Raw genomic sequence first — 15,366 nt, 5'->3', positions numbered from 1 at the left:
ATAATGAAACATTTTTCATGTTAATTATAAAATTTGTTGATTGGAGAAGTTTGTCGAGGGGTGCGGTTAACAAAGAACAACATAAATAAACAAAACAATATTTATTTATTTTATGCTGACGTTTCGACCTTAGTTTCAGGTTTCTCCAATCATTCATCTACGGTCAACTATCTACACCTCATAAAATTTGTTGAAGTGGAGGCTGCATTTAAAACCTTCATATATAATACCAATTTTGTAGCACAAAAACTGTATTATTTCTAAACACTTATCAGTTCCAAATAAAACTCCCCCTCAGTTTGTGGTGTGGACACGGACCTCCAAGTGCAACCTGTTGAAACAGGAACATACTTATTTGGTCTCAGCAGTCACCTTCTGATGCTAAACTGGATTGAAGCCATTATATTTTATTAATTTATACTAATGCTACTCATTTTATCATTACAGTCATATCGTTTGTAGTAAATTCATCCACTGTGGGTACCTACTTGTGTTGAAGCTAATAAAAATAATTTTTTTCTGTTTGAGTTTTGGAAGTGCATTTGGAAACAATGTTTCACTACCATGATACCATTACCAGTAATGCTGCTTCATCTGTGGTGAATATATACAATCTAGAAGTAAAAATTAAATATAACAGATTACACTAGTTTCCAGAGGTTATTGGGAAATTCCTAGGTAATATGATGGACCCCAACCTTATGAACATTATATAATACACTTTGAAAACTTTTCAAACTCAAGATTACTACATGAGTTTATAGGTTAACTTCTAACATTTTACAAAAAACTTTGAGAGTGTTGGAACAAAAAGGGGGAATGTTCCACCAGGACTTCAAGGAGATTCAACTAAGCTATCCTATCAAGATAAATGGGATATGAATATGATTGTGGAATATTGCTGGATGCTACAGGGTGAATCACCTAGAGTCACATACCTAAAAGCACTCAAAAAGAAGAAAGGACATTTTCTTAAAAATAAAGTACAAAAATAATATTTTTAATGTTTTTACACTGACCAACTTAATTTATATCTTTACAGGTTTATGTAAAATATTTATTTGATGAATGAAAATTTTTGGTTGATTGTTGTTTTTAAAATCATTTTTATTTCATTATTATACTTACTCGAGATTGAACACAATCTGTTCGTTATTGTAAAAAACAAAGTTAATATTCGGCTTCAGCTAAAATAGTCATTTTAAGGTTGAGAAAAAAAAAGGAAACTAAAATGCTTACCTTTATCATGTGTACTTCTGGAACTCTGGGAAATCCCAAACTGCCATTTTTGCTGGTCGTGTTAATTCTCTGATACTCTAGAGCTCAAGTTAGCTTTACCTATATTTTAAAAGCCGCCTGGGGTACATACACACAGGATGGAATTCATTAAACACTTGAAGATATTCTTATTTTAGGTAATTTTGTTTAAATGATTGGATTTTGGTAGCATTATGTTTCTTTTTTTCTATTTACAAGCATATATACTAATGAGGAAATACCCATACTCCTGAACAATTTAAAATAAAATCGAATAGGAAATAAATTCAAACAGATTTGTAGTTGTGCTTTCAATTATTATAATGACTATAATGTATTATTAAAAAAAAAAAAAAAACAGTATTCTTATCTTCAGTATTATTTCACAGTTTTCAAAAATATTAAAGCAATAATGAAAGGACTGTTCATAATTATAAATTATCTTTAATCAATAATAGCGGAAAGGCACATTCTGTATGTACATTGTTACTACAGCATTTTATTAAATCTTTACAATACACAATATCTTTGGAACAAAAGGGTATTAATATACATTTTTAAAAAGGTTAGTCAATGTCAATTTCTACAGCATCTTGAAGACCTTCTAGCGTAATCTTTTCTTCTGAGAGCCAGTTGATTATAGAGACAGAACTTCTTTTGTTCAGCCAAATGATTGAAACAATCCCTGCTTCAATAAATCCAAGAACAGCTCCGCCAGTTACATCCAGGAGATAGTGTCTTTTTAAAAGAACTCTTGAAATAGCCACTAAAATTGCCCATGTGTACAGAAGAAATGATAAAATATTTCCCAAGGGGTACAGTTGTGAGAAAAATAAACTTATGAACACAGCACGGGAAACATGACCAGAAGGAAAAGAGTAAATATCAGAGCCAACAGTCAAAAACATATCAGGTTTGTTGCCTGGTGGTCGTCTCCTTCTCACTAAAGCTTTCATTATAGCTACACACAATATATCAATGATTAAACCTAAAAAACAGAAAAATAAAACTGGATTATAACATAAAACATTAACAATAAGAATTAAAAAGAAGATATTTCCTAAAAATTCCAATCTAACTTTCAGAAAAGTACATAATTTGGAGGTTTCAAGTTTATTTTAAGAATAGTTCATATTGTTGTAAATCATACAGAAAAATATAAATCTGGGGTGATAATGCCTTCATTGTTAAAAAAATTTAAGACTAAAGCTCCTTTTCATGAAATAATTTTACTAACAATAAAATAAGAGACTCTAGTGCATCAGAAGTGAAATTTCTTAAGTTCTAGCATTTGTTGACAATTTAATTATTTCAAGATTAAAAAATGGAATTGATTACAGGAAATCTCTCTTAACGAAATAAAATATTTCATTTATTCTATTTTATTTAATACATTTTTGTACTATTTTATTTATTACAGATGGGAAGTTTTTCACTATTCGTCTGATCCAGGCCAATTTGCTCTACAGTGCCTAATGAAGTTTCATTCCAATAAATTAATAATAATCATCACTGATATAAATAATATTGAAATCATTGTTGGTTAAATAGACTATTTACAATCATTATTCATGTTATTTTAGAATATATAATTCATAATGAATAAAGTGTACATGAAATAATGTAATGATAAAGTAATTATATATTCTATATCTTCACTTAGACTGTTACATCTTAAACAATACAGTGTAGTACATCACATGCAGTAAAATGTTTCTAGTTAAATTAGAAAAGTTACAAAAACTACTGTTTTGGGACCCATTTTTGAGAAATTAACAGCTCAATAATGAAAAAAAAAAAGATTTTGGTAAAAAAAAAAAAAAATGAGATGGTAATGTTTAGATCATCTGTTGATTTGATATGGACATTATGACCTATATGAGAAAAATTGTTTATTTCTTACCTATGAAAAAATTAACTTGCATTTCAAACAAATCTGGATTCCATAACACCCAAAACAAAGCAACCCAGGTAGCAATCCAAGGCAAACTATGGCATGAAATCTGAAATAGACGACAGAAACAATAATTAACATTAATTCCAGGGGTTTTTATGATAGAGAAATGCTTCATTCATTCATGCTGCCCAAATACATCAGGTTGCTACATTACACAGCATACAAATCCACTCATGATCGGACACATATAAATTACATATATTTACATGACATGATAAAACAGAAAGAAAACAGTTTTTTTCCCTCACAGTTTCCTTTTACAATCAAATCCAGTCTATACACTAAATACAAATATTTCAATTCATTCCCTTTCTGGTCCCTTCCAATTCTCAATTTTTATTTCATTTGATTCACATTGTTAAACAAATTCACTATTAGACAGTAATGTGAGATCAAACCAAAGAAATAATAGTCACAGCAGTAGATCAGTTTACAGAAAAAAAACAAATAAATATATTTTACCAAAACAAAACTAATACATAGATTTAAAGGAAAATATAATAAAAAGTTGGTTAAAAGAAATACTTGGATGGATAAATGAGTTTAAAAAAATAAATAAAAATAATAAAATAATTTAATGAATAAATAAGTTAAAACACAGGAATTGACAGGTCCACATACTAAAATAAATAATAATAATAATAAAAATAAATAAATTTTCCGTGCTGGTTTTAAAACCATACTGCTTCTGACTTGAGCATTCTGTAATCATTGCAGACCTAACATGCTCAGCCACAGAGGCTCCGTATTTTTGATAGTCACTTAGATTTTTAATAAAATTAACAATAATAGCAAATAATAAAAATAACAAACCTCAAGTGCTTTGAAATGATTTCTAAACTTTGTAGGAGACATGTAATTTTCTGTAATACGACAAAAAACATTAGTAACTGCAGCATCTACATTTAAAAGTCTTTTCAAAGGACCTGGAACGACTCTCTTTTCCCCCATCTTAATAAATCACAGTAAATGACTATGTTGATAATATTTAGCAGTCTTCAATAAACATTCTCCAAGTCTACAACAAAAAATATACATATATATTTAAACATAATTACAGTTAATAATTTTTTTTTATTTTAAGAAAAACTTTATAACTTATTAATTACTCAAAACACAAAAAGTGAAATCAATAAATAACAGAGATATGTGGGCCAGATATAATCACAAAATTTACATGTTATGCTTTCCTGCTCTTCACAGATCAAACAAAATACTGGTACTGGTATAAGTGTAGGGAACAAGGATGGCAAATGGGCCTAGCCTATTTGTTCTTTTGTCCAGACATTAAACTTAAATAATTTCTGAGGTTGTTTAATAAACAAATTAATTGTTTCAAAAAACACTGAAAATAAAACTATCTATTATGGAAGTTTCAAAGAAAATCCGTAATCTTATATTATTATTACTATTATAATAATTATTTTATAATTATATTATTGGATAATAAAATTTAGGTAATTAACAATTTCTGTTGGGTTTTTTGGTATCTTACACATTAGAGATTTTCTAATGAGCTAAAATTTCTAAAAAAAAAAGGAAGAATGTAAGGATTCTATTTTGAGAGATAAAAACCTATTCATGCAGACCTGACTGCAGGCTATTTTATCAACTAAATCAATTGAACCTAAAATAAACCTCATCACTTAGGGATTAATAGAATCCTTACATTGCTAAAAATGTTGTGACCCCTTCTTTCAACTCAGTTGTAAATAACTGATGATATAAACAGTTTTAATTTAAAATCAGCAAATAAAAGTAATATAATCACAACTTAAACTCCATCATCAAAAACAAATTATTTGAAAGATGTTAATTAAAATCAATATACATCCACATTACTGTACTGTATACGTTTTCAGTCAGGCAATGGCAGGGAATAGAAGCAGTTACCTTTTGAATAGGTTTCATTAGTGATAATTGAAATTTTTATAGATTAATGTGTAACATAGCTGTCAACCTCCACCCACTAGAAATGCGCGATAGGGACTTTACTGAGCAGGAGTACTATTTCTGTCTGAAAGTTAACATGCAGTAAACAAAACAAATTTAATTACTAAATGATTTTTAATGTTAAAATTCAAAGTTTTCACTTGAGATTAACCTCTAAATTTTTAAGAATCATCAATATTTCTCTCAATTTGTCTATACTCGGCCTATATTCAGCTTTTAATAATCTTGTGATCAAATCAATATATTCTTCCTCAACTTTTCCAATAACTCCATCGAGAAAAGTAATTATTATTTGTAAAAGATGTTTATTCTCTACCCTTTCCTTAAATATTAAACAGCAACTTAAATAAACTTCAGCGATGATTTGCGAAGAACAAAGAATTTTAAAAACAGTCTTAAATTGTTTATACCAGTGCCGGTTTTTAGTACAGAGTCTTACAGATTGTTCTAGACAGTAAACAGCTCTTCCTACAACATCATCACTAAGGTTTTTACTTGATGCTTCAGTCAATCCAAACAGTGCCCAAAGCTCTGGGCTTTCTGGATCTCTCTTTACAAGTCTTGAGAATAGATCCAGGGCGTCTTGTCTCAGGATATTAATAGTAGTTGTATTTTCAGAATTTTTCAACACAAGATGCTTCCCCAATGAAAGTAACAAATTAATGTTAGAATAGGACTTCTTCATATCTAACAATTTCTGGTAACAAAGAATCATTTTATTGAAATTTTTGCAATGTCCACTCAAAATACATAAATCTCTCCAGATCTTCCATTCATCAGAATATAATTCCGAAGCAGTGGTTAAAACATTGCAAGCTGAGTCATGCCGCCCCATAAGTACATGGGCTTGAGCAAATCTTAACCAACTAGTATAACTTTCACCCATAACAAAAAAAAAAAGGAAAATTTATATTAAAGAAACTTAAGATATTTTAAATGAAGTACTGCCAATATGAGGATGATTTAACATTATGGACTTAAAATATATTTCAACTACATCATGTGCAAAATTACTTTATATTAAATAAAATTATTAGCAAAAAAAAAATAAATAAAATCAGAAAATTACACTTCCAGTTTTTTTTTAATTGTAATAAATTTTTATCATCTGTTATGACTAGGGCTAGGAATAAAGCAAAATTAAAATGACAAAATATGTTCATATGTAGAAGAGTATCTATATTATAACCAATATGTTCATTTAATTTTCTTAATTAAAATATGTATGAAAGAAGTTTTTAAAAAAAAAAAATTGTAGTCAATTATAATTCTAATTATAATGTTATATTATATTAATTATGTAGCTATTTTTAAAGAGTTTTTAATAAAACAGATAATAATGTAAAATTATAAGATTTATTCAAATATGAAATTCTTTTTTTCAATACACTGTGACACAGAACAATACAGAGTAAAACTTTTACTAAGGCTGAACATTAGGAATATCACAAAGGAATTCATAAAAGCTATTGAACTATTTAGCAATATTTAATGATTAGCTGATAATGGGCCACATGTGTAGAAGTTGATAGACCAAATAAAAATCCTTTCCACTACTTTGCTGTTATATCAGCAAAATAATGAATTTATACTTTTTAAAACATGTTTTTAATCTAAGTTTTTGTAATAATAGAGAAACACTTTTACCTAAGTACATCAAAATAAATAAGGTATACAATTTTTTTTTTAAATTATAATTAGAATAGAATTATTGTTTACATAAATTTAATTAGTGTGTGTGTAAGTATATATATTTAACATTGAAGCCATTATTGTCACCATGGGTCGTCATTACCCACTGCCCATTTGCCAATGGCACATATACAGGACTGTGAAAGTTTTTAAAATAATTTAGAATAAAAGTTTTTATTAGGTATAAAAGTCAAATAAAATGGAAGGGGTAAAAAACAACTGTTACAGTCACAAATTTGAGGAAAATGGTTTAGCAATATCTGGAATACAATTATTCCATAACAATTTTTTTCAAATCATTCATAACACAATTTATCGTTTCAAAAATTAATTTTTATTATATTATACAAAGAAATGTAGGGCTATATTTATCAATATAAATTTCAATAGTCAAAAGATGGGGATTGAATTGCAATATCAGGTTTCGCCTTGATTTTAATTTAAATTTTCTATCTTGGCCATGGAAAAAATTAGACTTGTCCGATAATATTGCATATATTGCTTATTTTAACACAAAGGATTAATGCTTAAAGGAGAAATAGCTCTTTAAGGAAAAACAATTGTGTGATAAATTAAACACAAAATAAAAACTTTATGCATTCACACCTCTTTAAAAAATCTTTAAAAAAATTAATTGAAAATGTAAATATATATAAAAGAAGATAAAGAAAGAAAACAAATGTTATTTGCAAAACGATTTGTGATCAGATACCAGATTTATTGTGTACAAAACAATTATATATATGTATTAATTTCTGTTCCACATTTATATTTTGTCCAGTGATCTACATCAACATAACCTATTCAAGGAATAAATCTTAAAATATATACTTTACACTTGAGACTGGTTTTATTGTTAAAATAAATTTTATCCATTTAAGTCTCAAACACTCTTTATTAGTATTTTAAAGGTCCAATGTTTCGGCCATTCTCTCCATCCTCAAGGACAATATTAACTATAAATTTACACCACACATCCAGCTATTAAAATTTTTTGGAGGCTATTTTGCAAAGGCCTAATAATTTTAGTCAAATTAACCAATTTTTTTACTTTTTCATTTAATTTTAAAACTTTTAATTACAATTTATCCATCCTCATTCACTTATCAAAAATTTTATTTAATCTGATTAAGCTAATCATCAAATATTGTTAAATAGTTTAATAGCTTTTATGAACTGAATGATATTCCTAATTTTCATATTATACAGTTCAATTCAGTTATACACTGTTTAGTTCTATGTCATAGAGTATTAAAAAAAGAACTTCATATTGGAGTAATCTTATAATTGTAAATTATTGGCTCTTTTATTAAAAATATAAAAACAAATAGCATCATTTATATATAATCTTATCACCTCTTTGAGAGAGGTTTTATTGTTTAAATAAAATAAATTTTATCCATTTAATTCTTGACATCAGTATACCAGACCAATGCGCCTTTCTCAAATTTAGGGCCTCCTTTCCTACATATCTCTTTGTCTGGAATACATACTTTGAAGTTCTTTTCAAAATCAAGTCTTTTGGGTAAATGGTCACTTAGAAAGCTCATCCATTCTTTACCCTTAACCAGAGTGTAAACCACTTTGTCCTGCAATGTGGAGTGAAACATTGGCTCAATTAAAATAGTTTATCATTATTTGAATTTTTATTTAACCACACCCGGATCATCTTCCATTTAGTAAATATCTTTTTAGTTTTTAAAAGTACTAACTACTATAATTGCATCTAAAACAAAGACGTTACCACAAATGACCCTAAGATGTAAAGATGACCTAATAAATAAATAAACTAATATACATAAATTAGGTAAGTTCAAGCTCAAATTGTTAATAAAATAACTTCATAGGAAGTTATTCTTATTCTTCAACTAAATAAATTCATTTTTCAAGTTATCAGTGGATTTAAACATAGGATAATCTAATATAATTAAAAAACTAAACCTTATATTCAATTACTGATAATCAGTACAGTAGATTCATTCTATAAGTCATAAAATCCAAAAAAAAAATGTAGAAATAAAACTTATTTACTTACCTGCTTTGTAACAAATATATTTTATTAACTGATTGTTCCAATAAGCTGAATTGATTGTTAAAACACCATATTGAAAAATACAATACAGAAAAGGTTTTGATTTAAATCAATTCAAATTAATAGAAAATGTAAATTAATTTTCAAAAAAGACAGCAAAGAATTTCAGCACATCCACTCATTTGTTAAAGAATAAATAACAATGATAAACATTATTAGCTGTGCAAACAAAACGTTAAAACCCAAGGACATGTTTTAATTCAATTCTGACATAAAGTTCTCTAAGAAAAAGACGTACACATTTATCAGGTATTTTGAATAAAAAAATCTTCAGTTCATCTTCATTTTAAAATTTTTTTACAAAAACAAATATATATAAAAGGATGGAAAGATTTTTTTTTTATAGAAAAAAATATATAAATGAAGTTAAATAAGATATTATTTTAAAAAGAACTTATTCAAAAATATATATTACCAGTTTAATCTCAAATTAATAATACAATTGTCTGTTTTTCAGTAATGATTCATTATAGAATACCTAATTAGGCAAGGAACAGTAGATAAACATGGCAATAAAATTAAATATTTATTATAATAAATCATAATTTTTTTTTTTTACTTCATACAAAACAAAACATAAAATATCTCAATAAATAAATATAATAGGGTCTTAAAAATTTTACATCTTTGAATACATATACATGTAAGTGGAAAGAATATATTTGGCACAGTTACATAAAAGTATATACATCTATATTATTTACAAGCTGGCCAACACTTGATGCTAACAGCTTTTTATTTTGGCAAGTTCATCCTGGACGGTTTCTAAGGTTTTTTGTAAAGACATCAAGTCATTATTTATTGTTCCATTTATTTCTGATTTTTCAACATTTTCCATCTGCTGATTAATTTTGGCGATAACATTGGCTATAGCAAACTTAGCTGAAGATAATGAAGAAGCAGCCTCATTAGTCGAAGCACACTCTTTAACAAAAGTCAAATGAGCGTCAGCCAATTTTTCACAAAGCTTGAAAACATTTTGCATAGATTCATAATCTCTAAACCATGAATTATCTTGAGTGGCAGCAGTATAAGCTCTTTGATAATATTGAATAGCCTTTGATCGAGTAATTGATGTTTGATCTTCGATACTGGAGGTTAACTGAGCATACAACTGCCATATTATAGGATTTCCCATTACTTTGGATGTTATTCTTCCAAAAAGTTCTAATGCTTTCTTACGATGAATTGAGGCCGGCTGGCCCTTACAATCCTTAACATTATTGACAATAACTGATGTTAAAACAGTTAATATTTGTTCATCTATGTGTTTCTCTTTTAAATCTAAAATCCTATGATAACAATGAATAACTTCTTCAAAGTCACCACAATCATTACTCACAGCCATTAAATTATCCCATACCTGCCAAGTTTCAAAATTACATTTAATAGCCTCTTGGAGAGCATTATAGGCTCGATGCTTTTGCCCCAACAGAATGTATGCTTTTGCTAGATTGTTCCATGCTTCAAAACTATCAGGTTCTAAAGCACAATACCTTCTATATGCCGTCGCACTTTCCTCCCACCTGCGCTCCATTAGAGTTGCATATCCCAAGCGAAACCAAATAGCAATTTGTAAGCTATTAATAGCTAGAGACTGTTTAAAATGTTCTATACATTCGTTGTACATTTTCTTATTAAAATAAAACATACCCCAATGTCGTTTAGCTTGAGCACTTTTATGATTGGAAAGCTCCCAAGCTCTTTCATAGCACTGGACATCATCAGTAGCATCACCAAGTGAACATAGTAATTTAACAGTTTCCCCTTTTTTCAGTTGTTCTCTGATCACTTCAGCAGCTTTATGCCTAAGCTTCAGATAATTATAACATGCAATTACTTCATCCCAAAGTTGAAGTTTAAGAAAGAGATCTAAAGCTGACTGGAAGGAACCAGTAGATACCAACATCGATGCACATTCAGACGCAACTATGAAAGATGGTGGAGCATAACTACAATAAAATAAAAACAGTCTCTCAGTAATGGGGGTTTTATTACTATCCACTTCCATGAGATTTTGAGTCTGAACAAGTGCACGTTCAATTGTTCGTTTATGTTCACATTCCAAGCGGGAGCGCAAATGAAGAGCTGAAAACTGAAATGCCCAAACTTTAGGGTGTGACAGCAAACAATTTAAAAAAGGCATTAATTCTTCATTTTGAAGATGGTCTTTAGCTTGACTTTTTTTCTTAAAAACATATACGGCTAATAATGTAGCTTGTTCTAATGGATAAAGAGCAGGGAAATCTCCATCTTGAGGGTTAGTAAAAGCAACCTGAGGCATTCTTACATCATCATTTAATAATACATCTTTAGGAAAATCAATTGAACCTTGTTTTCGTAAATCACAGTCATTTTCTATTCCATTATTTCTGTCAACATTAACGCTTATCATTAACTGGGCAATATCCCTATTCTGATAATATGTCCGTTTACCTAATGCACCTGTAAGATTAATATCCATTCTTAACATTGAAAGAGCCTTTTTTATTTCCTTGTCTGATGCTGATATCTTTCCATAGTGTAAATGTATGCGGGCAATTTCCAATTCTGAAAGTACTTGCAGATATTTATAATTACTAATCCAAGTAAAATTTTGAACCCGATTGCTCAGCCTATTTAATTGTTCTTGCAATGTGGGCGACTGCTCATCCAAAATTTGTTGTTGAATATATGTGGATCTAAGCAACCACCAGTCTGGAGTTCTTAGTTCAGATAAATTTGAACCAAAAATTGCTTGAGCCATAACAAGTAATTCTGGGTTAAGTATTGACGAACATATTTCTTCACCATCTTCTGAGAGCATTAATTCAATACAATCAGCAACATTTTTATGACGAGGTTTATCATCTGGAAAACATTTTCTTACCATAGGAGTAAGTAAAACTGTAAGTGATTCTGGAGCCTTAAATTCTGGTCCAATCCAGTTTGATTGAATAAATGCATTCATACAGGCAACACCTGCACACAGAACTTCAAACTGTTCGGTTACAGTCACATGTTTTGAAAGATAACTGTTAACAATATTTCTCAAAGAAACCAAAGGAATAGATATTTCAAACGATAAGATTTCCGGGAAGGTGAGAATATCTTGAATCACTGAGGATTCGATTAAAGCAGTATACTCACCACGTTGCAAAAGTTCTACAGCCGGTAAGCCTTTACTTGAGCATGTTGGAATTTGTCCAATTAGAATATCTAATTCCAATTCCCATATTTTATTAAGCTGGTCCTCCGACATAATTAAAAGAAGGAAAGGTATCTAGATCACTCAACACATTAATAAGATCAACAACAAAACATGGTAAGCAGGCAGAGAAGGTAAATGACTGGTGGTTATAACCAGTGTTGCCAACGATTCCCTTTTCAAAACATTTCATGATTAGGTGTAAGAAAAAACTTCTAAACAATAACTTGTATCAATAATAAAAGTTCTTTTCAAATATACTGTAAATTAAAATTATTGAATGTAATAACTCATAAAAATAAATTTGAAAATAGCTTCAAACTGATTAAACGAGTAGACTATCAAGTATAACATGAAAAAAATGTGGTTTTTGATAACAATCCACTGTTATTAATATAAGTACAATTTTTTAACTAATAAAAAATTTAAACCTCACATCAGAATCTGCAATCTTTCAATACAGAGAAATACAAATAGTTTATTAGATAAAAGTCATAATTAATTAATAATAATTCACAATATGTAAATTTTAACAAATAGTTACGATTGTTAATTGTTTTATCAGTTGTGGAGATTTGTCATTAAATAAGTAAGTAAGTGAATAGTTAACTTATAAACCGGTTTATGCTGATACGTTTATTAGTTAAAAGAAAGTAATAAAGTAAAAATATATTTAACTTACCCCAGTATTCCTGGAAGCTTGATAATAACACAAGAGTTGACCTAACCTTAACTTAACCTGACACCGTGTTATCAACGTTATCTACGAGCTTGGATGTAGTTCGAAAAATTTTAATGATGATAATGAACGTGATAAAACTTGTTGAATAAAGAAATTCTTGAAACAAGATAAATAATCCTATAGTTTTTCTTTTCAATGTGGCACTCTGAATGATTTTATTCTTAGAAAATTATTTTTCGAAATCTACTTAAACCGAACATTAGGTTTAGTTGGTTATCAATTTTAATAATTATCTTTTGAACTGTAAAGTCTTTTGTTTTCAAATTTATGCATGCTTAATCTCAAGTAAGTCCCTGGCCTAACAAGGGAAATGTATATTGTCGATGTATATTCTTTACGAAGGGGAGGGGGGCTTTCATAGTCCTATAAATATTAAATTTGTTCCAACGATGAATATTGAACTTGATTTCACCTAGTTCAGCATCAATAAATTGCGTATGCTCGAATAATACCTAATTCAGATAAGTCAAAATAGTCCTTGTAAAGATCCACGAACTATTTTAACAATCAGAAAGGACTCTGTATATGTAACTAAGCGTTTGTGCTGGTTGGACAAATGTGACAGTTTGGTTTGGGAGAAAATTATTATTAGGCTACGTTTGATTTTTAAATAAATAAAATTTTATAAAAACCTTTTTTAATTTTGTTTTACAACAAAGTACAAACAAAATTACCATCTGAATATTATTATTTATTACAATTACAATAAATAACCTTCATAGTCATGTCCTGGAAAAAAATCCTTGATAAACTAATCATGCATATCCCTCATGCATAAATATTTAGGCTTTTTCAATATTTCATTTATGTCCTTAATTAGGTCTAATGTTTTGCTTTCAAATCTCCCTACTTTTCCCCATTATTGGGGTCATACTTCAGTTCAGTTAAACTTTTCAAACTTGCATTCAAGAAAAAAATGGCTGCCATATTTTTAGCATTCTTTCAAGTATTGGTATAAAATATAATTTGATTTTTAGAGAGAACACACCAACCACTATAACACTTTTTGGCATAGTAACAGCTTCCAGTCACTCCCTAGCTCGTTTTTGAAATTCCACATCAATATACCCTTACAAAGCAAAATTCCGTAATTCGTGTAATCAGGAATAAAGCAGAAAGCAGGTAGTCAGTTTTCTTTATGCCCTTCTTTAACCTCCTCAGCTGGTTCCAAGATATGAAAGAGAATGGAAAAACCTGTTAGTATTTTTATTGGTAGTCGCTCCTTAGTTAGTGCTCTAAAAAATTTAATCAAATCTAAATTCCAAAAATTATAGATATTGATGGGGGTGAACATGTATACTGAGACATCCTGTGTATTTTGCTTTATTATAATAAATTAGGGCAGCTTCAGCTCTCCTCCCTGTTCTTATATTGCTGGATTTCTCATTCCACTAAAATTTTATGCACCCATTTGATTTCACCCATTAACAATAATAAAAATATGTTTCAAATCCAATTTGCATAAGAACAACATTTGTACTGCTTGGCAAAACCTTGCTGTACTTAGTTTAACTTTTTATTATATTTTTAACCTTCTTTAACGCTAATAATTTCTTTAGGGTTCACCAAACAATATATCAATGATTTAATACAGATTTGGAGAGCTTGGATTTTCATCTTACTTTGTTATGAGAGAGACTAGCTTCTTTCTAGAGAATAAAATAAATCATCAAATTTTCATATTATTATAAAATTTTTAACACTATTGGACATAATCAAATAGCCTTTTAACTCATTACAAATATTTTTGAATTTGGTCTATAAGGATGTTATTTAACTTGTTTGTTTTGCTCTTCAAACAGCAAAAATATGTGGAGGGGGTACCTTACCTGTGATGATGGATGCCCATAATTAGGGGAGGTTAAAGAAAGTATGGAGTCTAAAAGTATATCGGTCAACATCATATACATGGTCATGGATGGTCATTGGTCTTTGGGAATGTTAGTAAAAAGAATTTTGGTTTTAAGGAAAGCTTTGGAAACATTAATGAATAGGACTGTGAAGAAGAAAGAACTATTTAATATCATCAACATTTCTATGACCAGAAAATTGAAGAAGAAATGATAGATTATCTAAGTTTGAAAGAGGATGAATTGTTGGATATAATAGGATAAAGAGAGTTGCAAGTTCAAATTCATGCTCATTCAGCTTTATTTTATTTTTTTAGTTTTAATACAGAAATACTTTCTCTAACCTTTTTAATTGTTCACTAATCCTATGTTTAATTACATTTTATTTTATTTTTGATAAAAAATAGTTAAAAATAAATAAATAGGAGATTAGGAAAATAGAATGAAAAATACATTCATATTACGAAAGTAGTAGTATAAATGGATTGTCATAGTGCTACAAACCCCAAGGACACGGGTTCAAATCCAGCTGTTTCACTGTAGCCGAAAGTCAGCCCTGTGGGTTCAGGAACCATTCTATTTCTATTTCACCCAGCCTTATTAAGTGGGTACCCTTAATTGGGTAAATTTCTGGTG

At 28.8% G+C, this 15,366-nt stretch overlaps 2 protein-coding genes across 5 annotated transcripts; both read right to left on the bottom strand.

Annotated features, from left to right (window-relative positions):
* Positions 1 to 1,681: 1,681 nt before the first annotated feature.
* Positions 1,682 to 12,968, bottom strand: LOC106691552 (polyisoprenoid diphosphate/phosphate phosphohydrolase PLPP6). Of its 4 annotated transcripts, XM_067046759.1 has the most exons (5): positions 8,895 to 9,077; positions 8,216 to 8,448; positions 4,028 to 4,232; positions 3,161 to 3,260; positions 1,682 to 2,245 (listed from the first exon to the last, which is right to left on the bottom strand). In XM_067046759.1, the coding sequence occupies exons 3-5, from the start codon at positions 4,163 to 4,165 to the stop codon at positions 1,824 to 1,826; spliced, it is 660 nt and encodes a 219-aa protein (XP_066902860.1). In that variant the 5' UTR covers positions 4,166 to 4,232; positions 8,216 to 8,448; positions 8,895 to 9,077; the 3' UTR covers positions 1,682 to 1,823. The 4 variants fall into 4 exon arrangements, with proteins under 4 accessions (XP_066902860.1, XP_014292843.1, XP_014292845.1 ...); XM_014437357.2 differs by lacking the exons at positions 8,216 to 8,448; positions 8,895 to 9,077 and adding an exon at positions 12,821 to 12,968; XM_014437359.3 differs by lacking the exons at positions 8,216 to 8,448; positions 8,895 to 9,077 and adding an exon at positions 12,081 to 12,314.
* LOC106691550 (tetratricopeptide repeat protein 27) lies at positions 9,465 to 12,042 on the bottom strand. Its single transcript, XM_014437354.3, has one exon. It carries the CDS (start codon positions 11,899 to 11,901, stop codon positions 9,676 to 9,678), a length of 2,226 nt encoding a protein of 741 aa, XP_014292840.3. The 5' UTR covers positions 11,902 to 12,042; the 3' UTR covers positions 9,465 to 9,675.
* Positions 12,969 to 15,366: the final 2,398 nt, after the last annotated feature.

The sequence above is a fragment of the Halyomorpha halys genome, unplaced genomic scaffold (assembly GCF_000696795.3).
Source record: "Halyomorpha halys isolate HHAL.00 unplaced genomic scaffold, Hhal_1.1 Scaffold2479.1, whole genome shotgun sequence".
Taxonomy (NCBI): domain Eukaryota; kingdom Metazoa; phylum Arthropoda; class Insecta; order Hemiptera; family Pentatomidae; genus Halyomorpha; species Halyomorpha halys.
Note: the sequence above shows the minus strand (reverse complement) of the source record. Positions and strands in the feature narration are given on the sequence as shown.

Excerpts from the sequence above, each read along its gene's own strand:
- LOC106691550 (XM_014437354.3), bottom strand. The coding sequence starts at position 11,901 with ATGAATGCATTTATTCAATCAAACTGGATTGGACCAGAATTTAAGGCT.
- LOC106691552 (XM_014437357.2), bottom strand. The coding sequence starts at position 4,165 with ATGGGGGAAAAGAGAGTCGTTCCAGGTCCTTTGAAAAGACTTTTAAAT. Across the intron at positions 3,261-4,027 it reads ATCATTTCAAAGCACTTGAG|ATTTCATGCCATAGTTTGCC; the intron begins GTTTGTTATTTT and ends CGTCTATTTCAG. Across the intron at positions 2,246-3,160 it reads GCAAGTTAATTTTTTCATAG|GTTTAATCATTGATATATTG; the intron begins GTAAGAAATAAA and ends TCTGTTTTTTAG.